This window comes from Kwoniella shandongensis, chromosome 7, assembly GCF_008629635.2.
Source record: "Kwoniella shandongensis chromosome 7, complete sequence".
Classification (NCBI taxonomy): Eukaryota; Fungi; Basidiomycota; class Tremellomycetes; order Tremellales; family Cryptococcaceae; genus Kwoniella; species Kwoniella shandongensis.
Window position 1 is genome coordinate 1,507,313 of NC_089293.1, and position 23,440 is coordinate 1,530,752.

The window sequence follows — 23,440 nt, forward strand, 5'->3', positions numbered from 1 at the left end:
GTCTATTCATAAATCCACTTGTACTTTTCACCAGCGTACAATTGAGCTCGTCTGTCACCACTTCGGGCATGACCTTCAAACCTCTCTGCACGTGCTGCACGACCACAAAGTTTTCCCAGCTCTCCGGACGCGTCTTCAGATTTCACTTCTTGATAAGTATATGTTTTCAGGAACTTCTGAACACACAGACCACCAGTGTATCGAGCTGCTCCTTTGGTAGGGAGAACATGGTTGGTTCCGATGACTTTGTCTCCGTAGGACACACAAGTTTTCTCGCCGAGGAAAAGGGCACCATAATTCTTCATCTTGTCCAAAGCTTCACGGGGGTTTTGGGTGAGGATCTGGACATGCTCTGATGCGAAAGAGTCGGCCACCTGATAGGCCTCGTCGATTGTGTCAACGACGATCACCTCCCCGTAATCTCTCCATGAAGTACCGGCAAGGGCCGCTGTGGACATGTCGGTTTCGGTGAGAATCTTCTCCACGTGAGCGATGGTCTCGTTGGCTAGTTTTTCCGATGTGGTGATGAGAACAGCTGGTGTATCGGGTCCGTGCTCGGCTTGAGACAACAGATCCACAGCGACAGTGAACGACGAAGCGTACTCGTCGGCAACGATGAGAACCTCGGTGGGACCAGCGAACAAGTCGATACCAATGGATCCATACAGCTTGGCCTTCGCAGTCGCTACAAAGGCATTACCGGGTCCACAAATGAAGTCGACTTTGGGGATTGTCTCGGTGCCGAGAGCCATCGCTGCGATCGCTTGAGTACCACCCAGAAGATAGATAGCATCTGCGCCGGCAAAGTACATGGCAGCGATGGTAGCGTTTGGGATCTCCCCGGCAATAGGTGGTGTACAGGCGATTACGTTGGGGACTCCGGCCACCTTGGCGGTAAGGATGGTCATGTGTGCCGAAGCAAGCAAAGGATACCGACCACCAGGAATGTAACTGTGCAGTCTGAATCAGCCTACTGCCATGCGACTCCAAGAGAAGAAATCCACTTACCATCCGACGTTCTGGATGGGAACGTTCTTCTGTCCTAGATGAATGCCGGGTCTGATCTCTACTTCAAAGTCTCTAAGACTTGCCTTCTGAGCTTCGGCAAATGCACGGACATTTGATTGAACAGTTTTGATGTCTTCAACGGTTTGTTTAGGTACCGTGGCGATGATATCTTGTATCTCTTGGTCGGAAAGCTTGAAGGATTTCGGCGACCACTTGTCAAATTGCTCAGAGTACCTTCGGACAGCTGCGTCTCCATTTGCACGGACATCTTCAATCACTCCTTGGACGATCGTTGGGACATCGATTGAAGAATTGTTTCCGTTCGCCAACGGAGCAGGGGCAGCGGGCGATTTCAAGTGTCGGACTGTGGACATTGCGAGGATGATATGCAGGTCTGGTGTGCTATGTAGAGCGTGTATGCTTGTGGTGCGATTGGAGTCAAAGATCAGTGTGATGAGATGCGCTCAGTAGTCAACTTATAAAGTACGAATACGAAATAAAATAGCCACTGAAGACACCCGGAGATCAGATGTCCGAATGACCTGGGTGGTTGATCCGATTGCTCGTCCGAGGGCCAGCGGGATTGTGATCAGCGACATCCTCAACCTCCCTTCCAGATCATCCAGTGTTACTGGTTTTATGCATGCACCACTTGGCGATTCATCTAACAACTAAAATGATCTGATTCGGAGACATTTTCTGTGACTGCTAAAATCTGCCTGCTCGCTGTTTGATACGAGATGTTCGAAAACACCAAACAATTCCACCGCGTCCCCGTCGGATTTGGACCTGCGCCCTCGCCACGGTAAGTGTCGATAAGTCATTCAGAGATCCAGCTGAGCTTATACGGTCTTTGTTGTAGGCAAGATCCGAATGGTAATCCATTTACGACTTGGCAAAGTGATTCCTACATGCAGCTTACGGGTAAGTTTGGCAAGACAACGACCAGCTTTGTCTTCTGACGGTCATGACGTAGGTGTCGTCTACGATGTTGGGCGATCCGAGTTGCAAGCGATCCTTCCAGAGGGCTACGAGATTGACCCGGAAGTCGAGCAGCCTACGGTCCTTTTCGAGGTCATGAACCTTCGTAAATTACCTTGGCTTGCTGGCCGAGGCTACAATACATGGGGTATCTATGCGAACGATGTCATCTGTCGACGAGTTTCTCCAGTCGTCAAGGCATCGTATATGTTGGTCTTGTTTGAGAGTTTCACGGATCCTATCACCACTGGACGAGAAGAACTTGGGTTTTGGTACGTTTTGTGTGGATGCAATAGTGTAGACTCCGCTCATTCTCGTCAATGATACTGTAGCAAACTTTGGGCTGAGATTCCTGACCCCAAGATCGATAACGGAAATCTTGTTCACACCGCTGTGAGCAATTTTCTAGTGACCGAAAGACCAAATCGCTGATATGCTTGCTGGTCGAAGTCATGGTTTGGAACCGAGTTCTTGCGCTTGGAAATCCCTGATCTTGCCTTCAAACCGGTCCAGGAGGCGCCGGGTTTCACCGTGAGACCCTACACAATGCGTGAGTGCACCCAACATGTTCCTTGGTCCGCTCGCAGGCTGATATGAAACACAGCTTCGGTACAAGGCACCCTTCATCACCGTTACGTACCAGCTGTCGGCAAACCGGGACAGCATGATGCGTCCTATGCGACGTATATGCCAGGGATGGGGGCCAACAAACCCAAGTGAGTATCGGATCAGCTAAGAACTACTCTAGATCTGACCAACGGTTCCTTCATGGTAGCATTGATAAGTTCGCCACGACCAATGCACCCTTGAGCCAAACAAAGCTTACTGTTGTCTCGCATCCATTCGAGGCACTGCCGACATTGTGGAACGTTGTAGATGGGCTGGCAGCGTTGAAGCTGGGAAAGGTCAGAGAGGTCTATCATCAGATACAGAGAAGCGCAAGTGACTGCAGCAGCAACAAGAGAATCGAATTTTGATACTGTAGACGGTGAAACATGAATAGAAAGAGTGATCGTTCTGTCACAGGATTTAGTGGTAGCCAGACACTTTCGCGACAGAGTAAGTATCAAAATCTTCAGATAGAAGCACATCATACATGATCATGCATTGAACGTGCACTCAACCTTTCGGTCTAAATCGCACTACCGGCGGTCAAGCTCAGAACTAGTCGTGATCATTCCCAATGATAGTCCAAGGCTTTCCCCTCGATCACCACTGGCTTCGCAGCTACAAGAACATAGATCATACGGGCGTATTCGTCCGTTTTGTTGTGCCACGTGTGTACACTACGACCCTCTGTCAGTAATATTATACCATATGTAATGATAGGAGTCTTACTCACGTTCCTCGCTGCACTACGATATCACCTGAAACAAGACGACGCTCATTCCCATCTTCAAGCTCAAGGTGGATCTCACCGGATACCATGATGCCTATCACGACTCGTCAAGCTCGGCGGAGAGATTGCACATTTCTTCACTCACCATAATCCAGCGATACCGTTCTGTGTGCAGGGGAACTTGTATGAGGGGGGAACTCCACAACCCTCACCAGAGTTCCATGTTCGTTGTGAACTGGTCCGCCCAATACAGCTTGGTCGACACTGACTTGATTGTCTGCCGGGAACCCATCGTTCTTCCATGCGACCTTTTCATACGATCGTTGAATCAGCTTGTGTATTGAGGTTTTTGCTACATAGCCCATAGTATACACTCACCCCGAAAAGCGCTTCCTTTCCCGACTTCTCCTTCAGCGAGGTGTACTCGATCTCGCCCTCGAACTGAAAGATTGCTTTGCCGTTGTCATCGTGTCCCGTAACATAACGGTGTGCAGCTTCTGGCGTTGTCATGCTTATTGTATTGAAAAACGGTTTGCTAGGACTGCGGGGGGGTGGAGAGGAGAGTAGTCGCACAGGTTACCAATATCAACGATCTATGTCCTCTGCACCACTCGGAGACCGGAAATGAAAGGGCCGGAAAAATGAATCAACGATCACCGCGGTTAACGCAGCGATGCATGCACATCACGAACTCAAAAACGAGGGATCTACACTAGTCATATCTCTGAACAAGCTGTCAAGCATGAACGACATGTTCTGCTCATCGGTAAGCACCGGTCCTCCATCCACCCCATAATCAGGGACAGATGAATCACCAGCCAGGTTAAATCCCTGTGAGAACCAAACAGGCGTGAACGTCAGATTCAATATACTGCAGAATGGACTATGCTTCACTCACTGGCGTGACAAAGTTTGACCATCCTTCTCCAGCAGCGAACTCCGATAGAGATCGTTTATGAGATTGCTCGCCAACTTTACGACTGTCATCTCGACGATTCAGCTGTATTTGCATGAGTGTTTGTAAGGTATCTCCGGAATCACCCAAGTCGATGCTGCCTTTCTGCGCGGAGGCTCTGTGGAATGGAAAGAGAGTCAGCAAGAAAAGTGACATGAAAAAATGAAAGTTTCTTCACGAACTTTAGCCACTGGATACCTCTTTCTGCCAAAGCTTGGTATTCTTCAAGCTCTTGTGGAAGTGCGTGATGGAGGTATATGATGATAACCACAGTCACAGTGAAGATGAAGTATCCCAATGCCCAGAAATGAGGATGCACCTGTGACGTGGACTGGACTCGCGAACCGACGCTGGTCAAAGTTCTACGAGCTATTGCGAGACATGTCTGTTTCGTGAGGAGGTACGTACTGAGAAGGTTGTTAGTCTAATCAGACGACAAAGGCAACTCACGAGTTTTCACAGGAAGCCGGGAAATAGAACCGGTGTATACGCATGGTTCGCAGATCCGTGGCCTCGTACAGCGAAGCCGCCTCTCGTTTACTGCAGATGGTGAGCACGAACTGGCTTGCGGGAGAACTTACATCTGATTTAACTGGATAGCATCCATAGGAGCATCAATCGTGTCTGGGTGACGGTAAAACTGGGGTCGCTCAGCAATCGCTCGCTGCAACTCATCGTGAGCCCTGTATGAAGATGATCAGTCTCAAAACGGGGAGATTACAAGCAACTCACTGGGTAACGAAGTGGTAGCGCATCCGTCCTGCTGCTTTCACGGCCGTCACAACACCTTGGAGTGGGTAAAGCAAACGGAGGCGTTGTAAGAAGTACGACATAACCTGGAAGGATACGTCAAATCTTACATCGAGTGTTGTCAAGAGAAAGAAGAAAGCACTAGCGCACCGTATGGGTATCCAAAGGGCGAGATATAATTGGTTCGTCGTCCTTGATATCGGCATCATCGATATTCGCAGGCTCAAGAGTTTGGTGTACCTCTGGCGAGATGATATAGAGGTAATCATGCTCCATTGAGAATAGCCAGTCCAGTTCCAACTGTCGAATGGCGATCGGTATGAGCACGTTTTGAGCGCATCCTTCCAAGATGAAACGCGCTCACCAGACAGAACCACACCCGCCTACCGATTTCCCTATGTATACTGCTACGCCATCGTGGCGGGATTCGTTCGACAGATCCGGCGGCAACAATCAACCTCTCGTCCGGAATCTGTGCTAGGCCTAGAGCCATGGCGATCTTGGTAGCTACACCGAGCAAATTCCAGTGTTGATTGGCCCTCCGGATGCCTGACAGGTACAAGCCAGAGACACTGTGATACGAAAGTCGTAAATTTGGCCAACTCTGTTGAAGGGCATGAGGGCACTACTCACATGATAGTTTGACAGCTCCGTATATCATTCACCTGCATCCAGTCCGACGCCTCGAGAGCTTTGTATGCAACTTCCCAGCACGTCGCACCTAGTTCGACAGCCTGTGCCTCATCTATATTGAGGTCCTGGTAGCTTTCTTCTTCGAGAAAGTGAAAGCCGACAGCCAGGCAGGCTGCATACAATGCCAGCGTAGACAACTGATCGATAGTGAATTCTTTCGTGTTTGTTCTGATCTGTACGCAAAGGTCTCTGTATTGCTGCTCGAAACTGGGGCGGTGGAGGCATGGCCACCTGGGAACAACCATCAGCTCTGTTCCGCCTGACTGAGACCATGAACTCACATGTAATTGACACTAAGTATCACCAAACGACTCAGATCATCAGTGAAGAACAAGTAAAGGGGAGGCACGTTTAACTCACTGGTCGAGCTAAGTATTGCCAGTCGATTATGTCAGTCAACTGTTAAGCACATCTTGTTCTCTCCTCGTCACACTTACATAATGCGCCAAAACATATTTGCCAATGATGAGACTGGGCAGCTCGCTCACAGCAGTGAAAGTTCTCCGAGCAGGTGTGAGGTGGGCCGTTTTCTTCAGGTTGATAAAGGAGGAGAATGTGGGGACGTATCCTGGACTCGCGTCGGATTCGACGCCTGATCATTGGTGCCAAGTCAGGGGCACGGCATCATTTCCGAATCTAGACAATCATGACGGGACTTACCGGGCTGCATAGGCGTCCCGCCGCTACGAGGCTCGTCATTTTGGGAATATTCTCGTCCAAATGCCATCCCTTCCAATGCGAGAGACGCGTCATGCTCGTGTGTGCTGGGCATCTTGCTGCCCGGCTCCGTAAGCGGATCACGATTGTTGAGAAGATCGAGCGATGACTGTGTGATGGGCTCCATCCCGTCGAGCGCGTTATCCTTCGACGATAGTGGGCCGTGGGGTAACATGCCGAGCCAGTCTTTTTCGGAATGCAAGTACGGCGTGAGACTGTCATTAAGAGAGACCGGTACGGAGCGCATCTGGTCGATTCCAGGTGGGACACTGGTGACGCTGTCTGATAGGATGGCGAGTCCATCCATACTTCGATATATCAGGCCTGCCCCCGCGGGGGTTTGCCTATCAATGCCAAGAGTGCCCTCACTTAGATGCGTCGATGGTCCGGATGGTTCGACATCTGCGCCCGTATCCCAAGCTGTCCTGATTATGCTTGTTGATCTACCGAAATCAAGCGAGGAGCTCTCCCCGATGAGATGTTGTTCGTCTGTCCGACTCTCCACAGTGTTATCTCCCATGTCGCGACCGTCCATACTTTGTGAGGGCGCGACCGAAGTCTCATATCGAGGTCGTTCACTGTTATCTCTCTTCGACCCCTGCTGTGTCTTGTCCATGTTATCGCGTTCCTTCGCATTCGGTCGGAAAACCGGCAATGGGTCTTTGAACTCGTGTATCAGATCTCGGTAGGAGTCGACCGAGTCAACTCGGGTGATCAAGCGAGACAGGACTAATTCGAGCTGCGCCACCCGATTGGCGAGAATAGACGTATCCGACACATGGGTGTAGCCCCTGACAGACGGCATTCACTGATGAGATCAAGCTCAAGCACGAAGCGATCACATGAAGCTCACGTAGGTCGATCAGTGGTCTCTTTGATTTGTTGCTCGCACTTGTTAGCTTCGCCTCGATTTGTGCAAGGAGTACATGGCTGGAGGCGATCGCACTGGGAGGAGTAGTACGTCAACAAGCAGAGACCGGGACAGAGCTTGACACCCTCGGCATTGCAGACGCACCTTAGTCTTCCTCTTACGACAAGCTGCGAGTGAATCAATCAATAACATGGTCAATCGTCACCTCGCATTCCTCACTCACGTTCACAGTTCTGGGCTGGCTTTGATTTGTGGAGAGCATTGCCCGGTGGGTTCGAGAAGGTGAAAGCTGGGATTGGCTGCCCAAGGAGGAGAATGATGAGCAAGTCCAATAGAGTAACTCGGTCGCGCGGCTACGTACTGTAAAGACAGACATTGTTGACGGCGAGCTGTCAACTGGTCGCGATAGCAGCAGCCAGTCGCTAGGAGCCGGAGGTCTGGGTACAGGTACGGCCAAGGGCGGAGGGCGGGGCGGAGGGGGGCGGACGGAGTACGGGTTTCAGTCAATGTGAAAAGATCGATCTCTCTGGTGTGAAGAAGCCAGTTGCTGTAGAATTGACGATCAAGTATGGTTGCTCTAAAGAGAGGAATAAAGCAGTTGATATTGGTTGTAACGTATACGCTGCGGGAAACAGACAAGTCCCACGTGACGTTAGATCTGAAGGACAAAACCACGTGGCATTTAAGTGGATCAGGATATCTCATATCCGTGATGCCGGGGGGATACATCTCTATAATGACAGACGATTTCGTGTTCTTAGTATCTTTCGTTTCTGTGCACGTCAAACATGGCCATTCTCAACAAGAAGCGAGCTCTTATCACAGGTGGCTCGGCTGGTATAGGTGAGAAAGGTGTCTGGCAAAGCTTTGAATTGTCTAAGCGATATTCCAGGAGCCGAAGTTGCACGTTCACTCGCACAGCGAGGCGCTCGAGTCGCGATCAATTACTCTTCCAACAGGTCAAGGGCTGAGGAGACTCTTAAAACGTTGACTGGCGAGGGACATTTCCTTGTTGAAGGTAATGCATTTGACCGAGAAGACATCTCGCGTGTCGTGACAGAAGCACTTGGAAAGCTTGGAGGATTAGACATCGTGATCTCCAATGCGGGGTGGACGACTTTCGGACAGTTCAAGGATATTCGTGAGTTCAATGATTGACTTGGAAGATATTGGCTCATAGGTCTACAACACATTCAGGGGCGGTAAACGACGACGGCTGGATACAATGCTACTCTTCAAACGTGCTCTCGCATCTTTGGCTCATGCAAGCGTGTCAGGAAGAGCTACGCAAACAGAAAGGCTCCTTTATCGTGTCCTCCTCGGTAGCGGGGCTGCGACCAAGTGGCAGTAGCATGGTGAGTACGAAAGAATGTTGTCTGAGCAAACATCGTATGTCCCACTGAGCTCCACATGAACAGGCATACTGTAAGTACGTCTCATATATACGCAACAATACGGTACGCTCATCGGTCTCAATGTCAAGCTGTCTCGAAATCAGCAACGATACACCTGGTTAAATCATTGGCGTTGGCATGCGCGCCCGACATTCGGGTTAACACCGTTGCAGCTGGTGTGATGCTGACCGAGTGGAGCAAAGGTTTCACTGAGGAACAGATAGCAGAAGTCAAGCGGGTCAACGCGCTTGGGCAAGTTACCAGCGTTGAGGATGTAGCCGGAGTGTACGGTGAGTTCCACACAGAGTCGTCTTGTGCAGTAAACTGACTTTCTGATATCCCAACCAGTGATGTTGGCCGAGAACACATCAATGACCGTACGTAGGAATACGGCGAGAGGCATCAAGCTTACAACAGCGACGTCTACTGCAGGGCCAATGTATAGAGGTCAGCTCCGGATTCCAGCTTGGAACATGATAGACTATGAACTTTGCCTGGCTGGGGTGTCGCCTGGGAGCAAATGCATGCATCATACAGTAACATCACTCCATGAACCACAGACCATAGGCACATTGTATGAAATCCACCGAACAAATCATCAATGCGAGCGGGCTTTCCACAACGTCCACGTGAACACCGCTGTCTTGAAGACTCCGTAGCCAATGCCACCAAGGATGACGCTTGCAGTAAGACCACCGGCAAGCAGAAAAGCTGGGGGTGTGAATAATTAGCATGATAGTCCTTAGAACCTGCTGATGACATGTTACTCACAGCCGCCAAAGAAGTCAATACGATTCCCAGCCGGCTGGTTGAGCTGACGAGCCTTGACTGACTTCACTTGGTCCTGAGAGGATTCGTAGATCTGAAGACTTGGCCTGTGTGCGTGAACGATATGCGCTCGTGTGGAGAAGTCGAAGCTGTCCCTCTTCGCGTATGGACCCAGTGCTAGAACTTCTCTTGGAATAATGTTCAGACCAATGGTTGAGAAGCCCTTGAGGTTATCGAAGGCATATGCGCCAAATCGTTTGCTAGCGAATATGTAGAGAGCAGCGGGACGAGGAATGTCGTACTGAACAAAATCAAGGGCCATGTCGAACGACCGCACGGAGTACACAGGAAGGAATGAAGGTCGTCGTCCCTTGAGCGCTTCGAGGAACCCCTTGATCTTGTCGAAATTTTCGACTAATGGTAATAGATGAGTTTCGAGCGATGTCGGTAATTCGTCCTTGAGAGCCCGCAGCAATGGCTGAACAATGTTCTCGTGGGCGAGGAGATAGGAAGGGGCTCCGAGAGACGCCATCTCGTGATCTCCGACAGCCAGGGCTGCAGCAATTTGCTTGGCCACAATCGAAACAGAATCAGGAACAACCAGATCGTTTTCTTGCCTGACGCTCAGCGGTTGGCCATTCGACAGAGCGGATTGATCGATGATGACTGGGACTGCTCCTTCGTTCAGGCCTGGGAGCTGGAAGTTCACACTTTCTCTCGCTTTCAAGGTAAGAGTTTTTGGCAATTGGCTGGCTGGCCCGACCAACCCTGCGATGTTCGAGGAAGATGATACGAACAAATCGAGCTCATGTCGATCGAGGGACACATGTTGGTATGCCGTTGAGTCCAGTCCTCTGGGCAATCCGCTGGACAATACGTTTGTGTTAGTCGCGGTCTAGATTGAAAACATGATAATCAGTCTCCCCTTTCGAGATAGCTGTTCAAGGACTCACAACAACCAAACAAGGGTTCCCGTTGATTATCGCTTGAGATAGAGGGATCGCCCAGCTTGCGTACGGATCTGAATGCGTCAAATGAGGATCATCAGCTTGGTCGCAGCTCTGAAGTGAGAATCTCGTTGTACGCACGAGCTTCATCAACGACGATGACTACTATGCCTACAGCTTTTGATCGAGACCCATGATGCTCCCCGACGTCTTTCAGCAATTGCTCGCAACGGTATTGACCTGTCAAATCCGTCGGCAAGCTGCTGAGGGCTGTACTGATCGACCTGAGAGTGGTTTCTAGCTCCAGTGTCAACTGTTGAGACCCCTTGACAAGGTCGGCTTTTTGTAAATCACCTAAATCAGATTTCAGCATGATTATGACTCTTAAGGGCGAGCGTACTGACTGAACAGGATGTACAACTGCTTATGCTTGAATGCGAGGTTGTCCAGACGTCCATCTACAAACGCGCTGTCCAGGCGACTGAAAATAATGTCCAACTTTGCTTGGTCGGTCGTCATCGTAATGTCTCCAACTGATCGCGATGTGAGGCCGTCCTCGTTGTGGTGGGTTTGAGTGCATAACTGACGAATGACCAGTCTGCGATATCACTATCCCGTGATATCACTATCCCGTGTTGGTCGATTGCCCGGGTCCCGGACATAACTTTTCCTTGCAGATACCGGTAACGCCCGTTTACCCGGTGGAATCGCAGTTTGTTAATCTGATGAATCCCACGCTTGTTCATTGCTGGCGTTGTCATATTGTGCATGCTCGAATGTCAATACCTTGAAATGATCGTACGGGTCAGGTCGCAATGGGGTATGGCCAGATTGATGGTGGAGGAGCAGCAGCGGTTGTGCGACTTACCGGTCAAGGTAAGGATTTCGATTTCACAGAGGTCGCGATTTGACTGACGAAGAGATCCGCTTGCCTGGTTTGTTCAGTTACTGGAACAGTGGCCGCAGCTCCATGATCACTCAGGCTGGAGTCTACACCGATTGGATTCCAAAGGCAGCCCTACGAGAAACGACCTTTGCCGATCGACTCTTGCGGTCGGCTCATTCGCCGAAGCAGGCATTAGACACGGTGACATGCTGTTATTGAAACTACTTCGACCGCCGCCTAAGTACCAGACGGGCATACTGTCCGTTGAGACGCCAATGCAGCATCCCAAGACTGGAACACAGCTCAATCACGCCCGTATATATGCAACCATTCGAGACTTTGTTTCTCGCTCATGAATCTCTCGATGGATAGTTAGTGTGTCCTACTGTACACCATGCATAACCCATTTCAAATCCATACAGTCCATACACAAGGTCAAACGATCCATTCAGGATGGCTCTTCTCCCATTCAAGGGCTCCATAGTAATTCCATGTGAAATCTCGGTACTGGATCGGATTCAATGGGGCATCCTCGTTCACAGCTTGACCGAGCTTGGCCAGGTACTCTTTGCGCATACTGCCAAGACCTGAACTCCGCGAGATCTGCTGGATGTAGGTGGCACGCTTGTACCGGAGGTCGAAAACACGTTTGAGAGCTGTGGGGACGTTACTTACGGCGACACCCCGGAGGCATGCGCCTACCGCTTCGGCGTCCTCGATCGCTTGAGATGCGCCTTGTCCCTGATGCGGTAGCACTGGACGGCAGGACAACTGTCATTACAGCGTTGATTCGTGCAAGTGATGGGAGCTCACTACTGTGGGCAGCATCACCGATGATGATGGTACGTCCTTTAATCCACTTATCCAGCGGGTCTTGATCACGGAGCTGCCAAAGTCCACACTCTCCGGTTTGCCTTATGGTGAGGTGATCAGCAGAAAGCAGAAGAAATGGCAAGCGACATCAGCTGACCTTAGGAGTTCTTGCCAGATTGGGTCAAAGGAGGCATAACTCTTCACAAGAGCTTGAGGGTCCCCCTTTGCTGACCACTTCTCCTCACTGATTTCATTGAGCTCGCTATCGGCTGCATGACGACTCGCTGTTAGTGTACAGTTCCGAAGGTTTGGCATATAGACGTACGTAAGGCACAGACGAAGTTAAGTAGTTGTCGGTTTCTTGTGGGATAACAGATGATTCGACGCTCAGCACCGTTGACCATGGTGATTCTGTTGTCTAGCAGGCCGAGCGACGCCAAGTCAGGATGATTGTCGATCTTCTCCGCTGGGACCAACGCCCGGTATGCCGAATGTCCAGAAGGTCGAGAGCGGAAGCTGTCTCCGACCACTTGGCCTCGCACCACTGACTTCAGTCCGTCGGCACCGATGAGTACATCGCCATGGTAGGTTTGACCACCTTTGGTAGTCACAGACGCGTTGTCCGGATCCTTCCGGAAGAGGTTAGCGCAGAACTATCGACTGTTGACCTTGAAATACTCACGCACGACACAACCCAGCTGTTCAGCAGGACTGTACAAGGGGAACCAGGGCCATCCGGTGTGGTGGCTACCCTCATAAGCTCTTTCTGGAGGTCGACACGATGGCATAATGCCTGGGGGGTCAAGCATAAGCAACATCAGCGATGCGTTCGTCCGGTCTACCTCCTGTGACCATCACCCACCCATTCACATCCAGCATCAACGAGGGGATCAAACGATGAGTTGATGACCAGCTTGTTATCCTTTGCACTCCCTACCGGCACATGTCAGCGCGGACTGAGCCAGCTGTCTGACTTGGACTACTCACATTCTTGGAAGCTTTTGCACGGCATCGCTCCGGTTTGTATGAGCTCACCACCGAAAGCCTTGATGATCCTGTGGGCATTGGGAGCTAGATGGACAGCCGCACCGATCTCTGCTAGTGCAGCAGCGCTCTCCAATATCTGACACGATAGTAATGTTAGCGTCTTCTGGAAGTCAAACAACGCGTTCACAATCAAACCCACGGTCACGTCTGCGTATTCGCGTAAGGAAGCACCGCATGCCAGACCACAGATCCCGGCTCCAACTATGACTACTCGAAGCTTTCGCTTGTCTCCATTCACAAACTCGCTTGTATTGACCATGGTGTGCTGATTGTGGTTGCTGTATCGACAATCGGCGTATTCAGGATCCAACATAATTCATCTCAGTACAAAATCATTGGCTTATCAGCTGATGTGGCCATGCAATAGACACTCAAGCGCCAAAGCACAAAGCCGCGATGTGACGGATCGGTGGAAATCAGATATCCGATTGATGCTCGAACATCAATCGCGGACCTCAAAATCCCGTACAATCGGCATGCTTTGCTCGCCATCAACAACATCGTCGCACTATCAATAACTATAGTAGAACAGATACATCGGACATAATTTCATAAGCAAGACCCACGTCGAACACGTCCAAAATGACGATTTCAAAGCCAGTTGCTGGAGCCAATGCACTCCGTGTTGTGCAAGAGCTGCCCAACCTCATCCTCGAGAAGAACGTGGATATCCCTCTCAAGGATGGTCAAGGTCTCTGCCGAGTCAACGTCTATAAGCCCAAAAATGAGGGCAGGTATCCCGTACTGGTGACCTGTAAGTCTTCAAGTTCGAACACATGTACAATAGATGCTAATGACACATCGGGCAGACGGACCGTACGGCAAAGATATACCATACGAGAAGTTTCACGAGCCGTCCTTCAGCGAGATCCCAGACGAGCAAAAGTCCGAGCGATCTGCTTGGGAAGTCCCTCACCCCGACTATTGGACTAGTCAGGGATATGTTGTTCTCAGGGTCGATGAGAGGGGGATCGGTAGCAGTTACGGATTCATGGATACTATGTCCGATCAAACATCAAGCGATTTCGCTGAGGTCATCGAATGGGCTGCCGAACAACCCTGGTCCACGGGCAAAGTCGGTTTATTAGGGATATCGTGAGTGCACATACATGCTTGGAGAGGAAGAGACATTAATTTCTTATTCGGTGGATAGATACTACGGCGGAAGTCAATGGAGAGTTGCGGCTCGACGCCCAAAAGGGCTGGCTTGTATCGTCCCTTGGGAAGGTATGTCGTGGTCATTGAAGCCTTTGTCTTGTGTGCTGACTTCGTTATGACAGGCATGACGGATTACTACCGGGATCGAGTGAGACACGGAGGCATTTACTCCAACAAGTTTGTAGACTTTTGGTGGAATAACCAGGTTCGGATCATGCAATATGGGAGCGAGAAACGTGTTCCTCGTCGTTTCGGTTAGTGAAGATAGACTTCAGCATGGTGAGGACATTACTAATGGCGTTCTTAGGCCCCTGGACAGGTCCACCTGTCGGTATGTTATGATACATAAGTGTAGGAAAGCACAGCTGATATACGTCGTAGGACCTGACTGCTTGGAAGGTGTGCTCTCTGAGGAGGAACTGGTGGCCAACAGACGAGACCAGACCATTGATAACAGGGAACACCGCTACCTCGATGAGCCATATCACCAATCAAGGGTCTATAATCTGGCCGATATCGAAGTGCCAGTACTCAGCGTGGCCAACCTCGGTGGCATCCTGCTTCACCTCCGAGGCAATGTCATTGGATATCTTGAAGCGGGCTCAAAGAACAAATGGCTGTATTTCATATCTGGGAGACACGATTTGCCTTTCTATCTTCCTCATTACGTCAAGTTGCAGAAATCATGTAAGTAGTGCCCAAGTAAGGCTTCTTTGACGTACACTAATCTGTAGACTTAGTCCTAGATTGCTGGTTGAAAAATCAGGATGCGGACGGATGGAAAGAAGGACCAAACGGCAAGGTTCCAGCTGTCAGCTTGTTGGTCAGGAAGGGCAATCCTGGATTCAACAGTAACGAGGCGGAAGCGACTTTCAAGGCCCGTCCCGAAGCGGAATGGCCCTTGAAGCGAACTGAGTATCGTCAATATCAGCTCACCGATGACGGGAAGTTGAGTACCTCGGAAGCATCAACCGCTAGTTCGTTTGAGTTGCAAGCACTGGGCAAATCGAAACCGTTACATTTCGAGCACGTCTTTGAGCAAGAGACCGAGATTGCGGGACATCCTACAGCCAATCTTGTTTTCAGCATCCCCAGACGGTCTGATGGCACCGCTCCCTGCGACATTGACGTCTTTCTCACCCTGAGACACTTTGGACCAAATGGCAAAGAAGTGTTCTACACCGGTGAGTCAAGTCTTTGTTGTGAATTAGTGTACGGATTGACACGTGTCCTTGTCCCTCGACGTAGGTACAGCTGGAGATCCCGTCCCTTTAGCGAAAGGCTGGTTGAGAGCATCAATGCGTGCGATCAACTCGGCTTCGCCCAAGCACCGAGAGTGGCTACCTTACCGCGAGTACCGGTCAACGGATGTCCAGCTTGTCGTTCCTGACACAAAGTATGGTCTCTTGGTTGAGATCTGGCCGACTGCTTGTGTCGTGGAAGCCGGTGGCAAGATTGTCTTGGAGGTCCACACTGGCGATACCCAAGGCTCCGGCATCTTCCTGCACAATGACCCGGTAGACAGGTGAGTCCTGCCTAGTACACAATCTTGTTACCTGAGACTGACGTGACGTGGCTGGAAAGGGATGAGACTCGTTTTGCCGGTGTTAATACGCTTCATGTCGGAGGGACCGATGACAGTTGGCTCAAGCTACCTATAGTATAGGGGAATAGACGTGGTGTATTCGATGTATGAGAGTTCTGCGTGAAAGCGTTTGACCACGCGAATTGTGACGAATGAAGCAGACAATCATTGTCAACTACCCGCATTTGTTTCAGCGCGGTCTTCATATGGCAGTCTAGTACAACATATTCGCGACTCTTCACTAAATGATCTGACAATCAACGAACGACGAGAGCGCGTCCAGGACAGAAGCGTCGGCTTGAAAGTCAATGTTTTACACTGAAGTCAGCTCCAATTGGGGAAAAACACTTGCTCGTGACGTAGCCGAGTGTTCTGCAGCGACTGACTCGTATCACGCAAGAAACGATTCTATTTTATCGAGCGAATCAAAGGTTCTCCCGGCTTGACCAATCCCTCTTAAACCTGATTCCGAGAAATCATAGCATTTGACGCATCTGCATTCCATCGTACATAATCTCCGACATCCTAGTGACTGTCGACAAGCAAAACATGACCGTAGAAGCAATATAACTGTACACCTCCTTCAAGTCTCATGAATTAAACTCCATTATTCTCCAATCGGCTGCCAAACGGACCCCTAAGCCTTGAGGTCTTCATCGTGAGCTTCTTCCGTAGCAGCGTGACCATGAGCCTGCTGGTTTTTGGACTTGAGAGGCGCATCTGTATGATAATGATGAGCGTCTCTCTCCCAAGACTACATCAATACCCAATGACTTACCGACGATCCAGTCCATTCGTTTAGCAGGATTTTTGATGAACCACATCGCGATCAGACCAAGGGCGACTGCGATTGGGTCAGCTGTCAGACGCTAGATTGGATGTGGAGGTCTTACGACGTACTAGCTGGGATAGATGAATACCAAACGATCCCGTAGCTGAAGGCCTGTGCGTCGCTGATGGCAGTAGAGGCTGCTGCGACGACAGCTGGGCTGGAACCTGGGACTTGTCCTATGATTGTCGCATTGTGCGAAGATATAGCGCCCAGGAGAGCTCCGATGTTGGCCTGGTCGAAGCCTAAAGGGACCACAGCCTTCGCTAGAAATGACGTCAAAATGGATCAGTGGTCGTCGTTTGACAAGTCGCCTACACTCACCGACATAAGGAGTGACTTTGCTCTGGTACACGTCGTTCTGAATAACAAGGGCAATTCCGTATCCTAGGTGTAGATATCGTCAGCAACCCGGGCCAGGTAAAAGCAGATGAGACTCACCGATAGTTCCCCCAAGCGTTCTCGAAGAGATCGCAAGAGCAGACGCAACGCCAATGAACAAAGGCGGACTTGATAATTGGATGATGGTGATGAGCAACATCAGAAGCGCAGCGAACCCAAAACCCATGATTGCGTTGCTGGAAACGATATATGAAATGAGTCGTCGATCTCTCGTGGTACTTAGGTCCTACTCACAATGCAAGAGCACGTGCGTAACTAGTCGCTGTGCATGTGCCTAGACCGATCACTCCGACAAGTTGAATAGCAAACGCAGCGATGAGAGGGTTCTTGACATCCTTTGTTTTGGTGGTATCTACACAAAAGATCAGTATGCGTATCGCCCAGGAGTCTGACTTGAACGTGTACACTCACACCACATGATGAAAGGCGTGGCTATCAAAACGGCGACGTAGAAAGGAAGCAAGGCCGCGTTCTGTTGCATGGCCGGTCGGGTGCCGAACCAGAGCCCGAATACTTCTCCAGTCTACGATATGATTCCTGTCAGCTGACCCCTTGTCTTGCCTGCAACGCGCTGTAAACGTACGTAGATGTTGTTGACCAGGTAGAAAATGTCACCTTCAACTGCGCAGAGCAGTACGGCTAAAGCAAAGTTCCATCCGTCGTTGAAGAGCGCGTGATGCAAGAAACCAGTCGATGTTCCCTTCCATTCTGCATGGATAGATCAGTTTGATTGCATAAGTAGTGGATGTGACGTACCCCAAACTCCGCACGCAATAAAGGCGGCGAATCCGATGCCTACGCAAGCACTGGCATGGGGGTCGCTCCACTGCGACTAGGTCAGTATGATACCTCATGGATCGCGCTGACAAGATACGTACCCCGAAGGTGGCTAGAGGACCATATGTCAGCAACGCTTTCGGCGGATTCATGAAAAGGACTCACGGTCTGAAGCCCATGCGAAACCCATGAGAAGAGGAACCAAGCCTCCGGTTAGAAGCAGGTATCCAATCCAGTCGAGCTGCTTTACTCGGTGGCGCAGCGTCGTCTCGGCACTCTTCGTTCGCGGAAGAGGCTACAATGGTGTCAGCGACAAGCAAAGACTATTCGAGCGAGGTGATTGACCTAACATACCTTATACACAATCGCGATGCCGATAAAGATGATACCGTTCATGATCAATTGCACTCGCCAAATCCATCTGAAACCGAATTTAGGATCGGCCGCGATAGCATTTCCTGTGCTCATGAAAGCGAGGAAGACACCAAAGAAGCCAGAGCTGAATCGTATCGTTAGGATGCATGCTGTCGAGAACATCAAGGCCACTTACCCCGAGTTGATGCCTTGAACCACCGCCCGATATCGAGATGGGACAACCTCAGCAGGGATTGCGAAAAGCAAACCTGAGATACCGGCAGCAACTCCATTGAGAGTTTGACCAAAGATGATGACGTCGATCTGCGAACCTTGCGTTAAATAGAAACTTTATTTTGGGGAACGTAAGCTTACATTTGTGGTGACCATGCACACAATGCATGCGGCAATGGCCATGCCTAAGAGGCCCAGCACACTATCGGCATGTCAGCAGCAACCTAATAAGCGTGTGGATTGTACGCACGCGGTCTTACGACCATACACATCACTGATCACAGCAATGATAGGACCGCTGACGATGGAGGGGATACCTTGCTGAAGAAGACAAGGTAAATCAGTATTATGCATCGTCGTAGGATCACGTGACCTGACTGACCGCTTGAACGATCCACTGCTGCTTAGCAGGGGCGCCCAAGTTGGCGGCGATGGTATAAGCAGCAACAGCTGGAGAAACACCGAGATAAGCGTTGTTCATTTGTCCAAGGGCGACGAGGCCAATGATGATGTATGCCGAAAGAGGAATCTTGGTTTTCTCGTTGGGATCTTGGCCCATGGTTCCGAGCACCGTGACGGGCTCGCCATGATCGTCACGAGCATAGCTCTCAGCGGGAGTATCGCCGGTTGAAAGTTCGTGATGTGATATCTCGCCCTTATCGGACTCGCGCTCGTATTGCTCCACAGGAGGTGACATTGTTGAGTCGAGAAAGCAAATGAGTTTTCTATTGTTGGTGTTCCAATCGGGGATTAATCATGCCATTGACACACTTTATATAAAGCGATTGAACCTGAATCTGAACCGCAGCAACGCAATATGGGGCCCGACGGGGAGGGATCTACCGCGGGGACCCGGATTCGAGTTGTGAAAAAGGTGGGCGGAGGCGTCGATGCCCGAAGGAAGCTTGCTTCGGTTGACACAAGTCCGAAGCTCCGCTGGTCATATTACCGGATGTCCGTGATCGATTGACTCCGTCGCCCATGACCGAAGGTTCCAACTTGGGGACGAAAACATTGATGATAAGACCATTCAACCTTTGTACTCGATTTTTTCAGTTGTAACCAACGAACGCTACCAAAGTATCATCAAACATCATCATGTCTCACATCGTCCCCAAGCGAGGCCCAGAGCCTGTGTTTCCTCCCTTCGAATACGCCGAGCTCCTTGCAGAAGCGGACTTTGGCGATTGGCGCGACGAGTTGGTGACCAAGGGATACACCGTCATCAAAGGTGCTGTCCCCAGGGAGAAAGCCTTGTCCATCCGGAACCAAGCTTTCGAATGGCTTGAAGGTTTCAACTTAGGATTCAAGCGAGATGATCCGAGCACATATAAGAATGAATACTTGCCCAACCACATGAAGTGAGTTCGATGCTTGGACATGTGTTTAGCATGATCATCTGACGTCAAGTCCACCGTTCTACAGGGGTGGTATGATACACGGTTACGGTATCGCGCACGAGCAATGGCTCTGGGACTTGCGTACCGAGCAGGGAGTGATCGACGCGTTCGCCAAGCTCTGGTGAGCAGCTTGTTGACCTTCGAGGCGTATGGTGCTGATGCGTCTTGGTCAGGGGTACCGACGAGTTGATCACTTCGTTCGATTCGGCTGCGATCATGCTTCCTTCTCGTACTGACATTGTCGATGCTGGACGATGTGAGTTGCTCTCTGCGCCCTACAGCTAGTAGTCCGACCTAACACCACTCACAGGGGAGCATATCGACCAATCCCCCTCCAGACGTGGGCTGTACTGTGTTCAAGGTATCCTGAACCTGAATGAGTGCGGTCCTGAAGATGGAGGCTTGATGATTCTCACCGGATCCGCTCCCATCGTGGAGAAGTTTTTCGACACCATTGGTCGAGAGGAGACAAGAACCTGGGGTCCCGTCGACTTCTACTCCTTTACCGATGACCAACACCAGTGGTTCTATGACCAAGGCTGTACATGGACTAAAGTATGCTGCGATCCTGGAGATCTGATATTGTGGGACTCCCGTGCAATGCATTACAACGTACTTCCCAAGGGGAAACGGGATCGAACCTGTGCATGTGAGTAACACCTATCGCTCATTCGCACAGCATTGGGCTGACGATGTGATCGGCACAGACATCTGCATGGCACCAGCTAAACTGCTCTCCGACGAGGACAGGCAGAAGCGGAAGATTGCATTTGAGCAGAACCTTGGAACCGTAGGTCTACGTTGTACCCTCAAACTGTTCGTACTGATCCTCATCGCTGTCTAGACACATGTCCCTTTCGCTGCTCTACACTTGCGACCACACGTACCCGGAGTCCGAGTAGATACTGGCTTGCCGGATCCCCAAGACACTGGTGTTCCTCGAAACCCTCGTGCTGCTACTGATCGGGTGCTCAAGCTGAGCGGGATCAAGCCGTACTGAGAAGCTGGGTTAAAGGACGATGGAAACAGTACATACATACTTCTAATGCATCATGGTGTGCGTCTGCAACTTGGGACTGCTTGGAGCAGGGCCAGGAAGGCTTGGATGCATTGCTTCACATAGCACAGGCGACCAAATGCTGCGTCACTCTCGGGCGAAGCATCCGTTCCACTCGTTGAACCGGGGACTGCTGCGAGAACGTAAACGGATCTCATCTCATTGGTCGGTCGGTATGCGCAGGCATTCGGAGGCCCACTCGGTCACCCCACCGCAGTCGTGCCTCAAGCGGCAATTTCATTGTTGATCCACCGGGAGTCTCGTTTCCGTGATGCCGACAGACTGTGCATCTCTACACGTGGATCTCTCAACCTCATAAGGCGTCGTTCAAGGTATTATTCTTGCCCATTCCATTCATAAGTGCAACTAACTAACAGATCAATACATACCATCTACTAACATTCAACATGCCTCCTCCGTGCCAGATCGCCCACCGCCCAATCCGAAAGCCAGAAGTTGGCCGTCAGGGATATCAAGGTTTCAACCCACGGACAGAGTACCTCAAGGAAGGGGATCGCCCATATGGAGCCAGGGCGGTGGACTGCGACATCACCGTAGAACACGACGTGGAGGTGATCGTTCGAGACGGCTGTCGTCTGTATGTGGATATCTTCCGACCTACCAACGCGTCGGGCCCTATCCCCGCCATTCTCTCGTACAGTCCGTTTGGAAAGAAGTTTAGCGGATTGTGCTTGTGAGTCGTTGCCCTATTTCCAGTTTACCTTATGTATGATACTGATTGTGTCCGTTATAGCATCAATGACACCAAAGCAACCATCGCATATCAGCTGGGAGTCACTCTAGACGATGTGAGCGGTCTCGAGAAGTTTGAAGCTCTCGATCCGTCTCACTGGTGTGGACGTGGTTACGCGATTGTCAATGTGGATGGCAGAGGAGCTGGGGACTCTGATGGAGGGATGGTGATCATGGGCAGTCAGGAGGGCGAGGATGGATATGATGTGATCGAAGCGATCGCGAAGAAAGAATGGTGTAACGGCAACATCGGTCTCGCGGGCAACTCCCATTTGGGTATCGTCCAATGGTTTATCGCTCAGCAACAGCCCCCGTCTCTCAAAGCCATAGCGCCATGGGAAGCGTGCAGTGATCTCTACCGGGAACAATTCGTCCGTGGGGGTATCTTCAACATCAGCAACTTTGACTTTATCGCCAACAACATCCTTCAAGGAGGTACCGGCGTCGAAGACTTCGCCGAGATGTACCGACGAACGAATGGAGGTCTCATCAACGACTATTGGGCCGACAAGCGAGCCAACCTCAAGTCCATCAAGATCCCAGCATATATCACTGGATCCGAGTTCAGCGGCATCCACGGTATGGGCTCGCTGAGAGGATTCATGGAGCTTGATACGAAGGACAAGTGGTTCAGATGGTGTGGGACACAGGAGTGGTACGATATTTGGGCCGACAAGGAGTCAAACGATGACTTGCAAGGATTCTTCGACACGTTCCTAAAGGTGAGCAGAGTGTTCATAGTGTTTATGGGCCGCACTGACAATTCGCACAGGGGGAGAATAACGGGTGGCGTGAAAAGACTCCAAAGGTCAGGGTATCTGTACTCCGATTTGGCAAAGAGGAGCCCATCAACGATATAGTGGTCCCTGACTTCCCCATTCCTAACACCGACTACCGGACGTTGTACATGACCGCCGATTCGAAGCTCACACCCGACGTACCTGCCCCAGGTGTGGTCAGCTACCCTTCACAAGAACCTGGAGGCAAGGTTTCTTTTAGCTATACGTTCGAGAAGCAGACCCGGATAGTCGGGCTACCCAAGGCCGTCCTGTACATGTCTTGCGACGACCACGATGACTTCTCCGTCAGCGTACAACTTCGAAAGTGCGACGCAAACGGGAAACCTCTGAAGCACTTCACCATTCCCTTCTCCAAGACGCCGATTACAGACGCCGAGGACTGTACGCCCGTCAGCACTATTCTCATCCACACTGGCTCCGTTGGTATGTTGCGAGCGTCACACCGACATTTCGATCCGTCCAAGTCGATTCATCCCCAATATCCGTATCATACACACGACCGAATCGAGAAAGTCTCGCCAGGAAATGTCGTCGAGCTTCAAGTTGGTATTTGGGCGATGGGTGTTCAGTATGAGAAAGGAGAGTCAATACGGGTGGATATCTCAGCTTCCAACCCACTATGGCTTGAGCTCAATGCTGGCGCTTTACTGGAGGGCAACAACGGCGTACACAAAGTTCATCTTGGGGGCGAGTATCAGTCAAAGATCATTCTACCCTTTGTTGATATCTGATGCGATATGACTATGTACGATTTCTGCCTCCTAGAATACTATGCAGCTGTCTGTCTGCCGTGCATGGCTGCGTGCAAATCAGGTCTACATATGCAGGATCAATGCAAGCTCGAATTCTGCCACGTGACCTTCCGGAAGCCAGATTTCCCCTTGTCCGGTCAATGCCGCTCGCTCCAACGACGTCTACCTTG

General features: G+C 50.7%; 11 protein-coding genes across 11 annotated transcripts; 5 read left to right on the forward strand and 6 right to left on the reverse strand.

The window, feature by feature from the left end:
• Positions 1-2: 2 nt before the first annotated feature.
• CI109_104427 (histidinol dehydrogenase) lies at positions 3-1,382 on the reverse strand (the record flags this gene model as incomplete). Its single annotated transcript, XM_032005330.1, has 2 exons — positions 3-951; positions 1,009-1,382. The coding sequence occupies 2 exons, from the start codon at positions 1,380-1,382 to the stop codon at positions 3-5; spliced, it is 1,323 nt and encodes a 440-aa protein (XP_031860291.1).
• Positions 1,383-1,748: 366 nt separating this feature from the next.
• On the forward strand, positions 1,749-2,966 carry CI109_104428 (uncharacterized protein; the record flags this gene model as incomplete). The annotated part of the gene is made up of 7 exons (XM_032005329.1): positions 1,749-1,813; positions 1,871-1,932; positions 1,985-2,261; positions 2,322-2,382; positions 2,440-2,539; positions 2,594-2,705; positions 2,765-2,966. 7 exons carry the CDS (start codon positions 1,749-1,751, stop codon positions 2,964-2,966), a joined length of 879 nt encoding a protein of 292 aa, XP_031860290.1.
• Positions 2,967-3,163: 197 nt separating this feature from the next.
• Positions 3,164-3,838, reverse strand: CI109_104429 (uncharacterized protein; the record flags this gene model as incomplete). The annotated part of the gene is made up of 4 exons (XM_032005328.1): positions 3,164-3,275; positions 3,332-3,422; positions 3,474-3,636; positions 3,707-3,838. 4 exons carry the CDS (start codon positions 3,836-3,838, stop codon positions 3,164-3,166), a joined length of 498 nt encoding a protein of 165 aa, XP_031860289.1.
• Positions 3,839-4,012: 174 nt separating this feature from the next.
• Positions 4,013-8,019, reverse strand: CI109_104430 (uncharacterized protein; the record flags this gene model as incomplete). Its single annotated transcript, XM_065967496.1, has 17 exons — positions 4,013-4,159; positions 4,227-4,401; positions 4,466-4,690; positions 4,734-4,823; positions 4,877-4,966; positions 5,016-5,119; positions 5,184-5,333; positions 5,398-5,605; positions 5,667-5,957; positions 6,008-6,019; positions 6,087-6,094; positions 6,164-6,318; positions 6,387-7,234; positions 7,297-7,388; positions 7,459-7,481; positions 7,538-7,667; positions 7,990-8,019. The coding sequence occupies 17 exons, from the start codon at positions 8,017-8,019 to the stop codon at positions 4,013-4,015; spliced, it is 2,778 nt and encodes a 925-aa protein (XP_065823568.1).
• An 83-nt stretch (positions 8,020-8,102) lies between these two features.
• On the forward strand, positions 8,103-9,185 carry CI109_104431 (uncharacterized protein; the record flags this gene model as incomplete). Its single annotated transcript, XM_065967497.1, has 7 exons — positions 8,103-8,157; positions 8,207-8,455; positions 8,512-8,669; positions 8,733-8,739; positions 8,813-8,998; positions 9,057-9,085; positions 9,141-9,185. 7 exons carry the CDS (start codon positions 8,103-8,105, stop codon positions 9,183-9,185), a joined length of 729 nt encoding a protein of 242 aa, XP_065823569.1.
• A 121-nt stretch (positions 9,186-9,306) lies between these two features.
• Positions 9,307-10,942, reverse strand: CI109_104432 (uncharacterized protein; the record flags this gene model as incomplete). Its single annotated transcript, XM_032005325.1, has 5 exons — positions 9,307-9,419; positions 9,480-10,371; positions 10,430-10,497; positions 10,565-10,777; positions 10,828-10,942. The coding sequence occupies 5 exons, from the start codon at positions 10,940-10,942 to the stop codon at positions 9,307-9,309; spliced, it is 1,401 nt and encodes a 466-aa protein (XP_031860286.1).
• Positions 10,943-11,744: 802 nt separating this feature from the next.
• Positions 11,745-13,482, reverse strand: CI109_104433 (uncharacterized protein; the record flags this gene model as incomplete). The annotated part of the gene is made up of 8 exons (XM_032005324.2): positions 11,745-12,064; positions 12,123-12,223; positions 12,280-12,391; positions 12,448-12,751; positions 12,805-12,915; positions 12,985-13,055; positions 13,110-13,245; positions 13,309-13,482. The coding sequence occupies 8 exons, from the start codon at positions 13,480-13,482 to the stop codon at positions 11,745-11,747; spliced, it is 1,329 nt and encodes a 442-aa protein (XP_031860285.2).
• Positions 13,483-13,751: 269 nt separating this feature from the next.
• CI109_104434 (uncharacterized protein) lies at positions 13,752-15,993 on the forward strand (the record flags this gene model as incomplete). Its single annotated transcript, XM_032005323.1, has 9 exons — positions 13,752-13,923; positions 13,979-14,264; positions 14,323-14,396; positions 14,450-14,581; positions 14,635-14,658; positions 14,709-15,014; positions 15,068-15,511; positions 15,576-15,852; positions 15,912-15,993. The coding sequence occupies 9 exons, from the start codon at positions 13,752-13,754 to the stop codon at positions 15,991-15,993; spliced, it is 1,797 nt and encodes a 598-aa protein (XP_031860284.1).
• Positions 15,994-16,549: 556 nt separating this feature from the next.
• CI109_104435 (uncharacterized protein) lies at positions 16,550-19,205 on the reverse strand (the record flags this gene model as incomplete). Its single annotated transcript, XM_032005322.1, has 16 exons — positions 16,550-16,632; positions 16,691-16,756; positions 16,813-17,007; positions 17,066-17,128; positions 17,183-17,319; positions 17,378-17,495; positions 17,555-17,666; positions 17,727-17,851; positions 17,900-17,969; positions 18,022-18,032; positions 18,086-18,215; positions 18,275-18,419; positions 18,471-18,598; positions 18,650-18,710; positions 18,759-18,829; positions 18,891-19,205. 16 exons carry the CDS (start codon positions 19,203-19,205, stop codon positions 16,550-16,552), a joined length of 1,830 nt encoding a protein of 609 aa, XP_031860283.1.
• Positions 19,206-19,606: 401 nt separating this feature from the next.
• On the forward strand, positions 19,607-20,908 carry CI109_104436 (uncharacterized protein; the record flags this gene model as incomplete). The annotated part of the gene is made up of 6 exons (XM_032005321.1): positions 19,607-19,869; positions 19,934-20,029; positions 20,082-20,164; positions 20,219-20,557; positions 20,616-20,698; positions 20,753-20,908. The coding sequence occupies 6 exons, from the start codon at positions 19,607-19,609 to the stop codon at positions 20,906-20,908; spliced, it is 1,020 nt and encodes a 339-aa protein (XP_031860282.1).
• A 464-nt stretch (positions 20,909-21,372) lies between these two features.
• Positions 21,373-23,249, forward strand: CI109_104437 (uncharacterized protein; the record flags this gene model as incomplete). The annotated part of the gene is made up of 3 exons (XM_032005320.1): positions 21,373-21,659; positions 21,720-22,440; positions 22,491-23,249. The coding sequence occupies 3 exons, from the start codon at positions 21,373-21,375 to the stop codon at positions 23,247-23,249; spliced, it is 1,767 nt and encodes a 588-aa protein (XP_031860281.1).
• Positions 23,250-23,440: the final 191 nt, after the last annotated feature.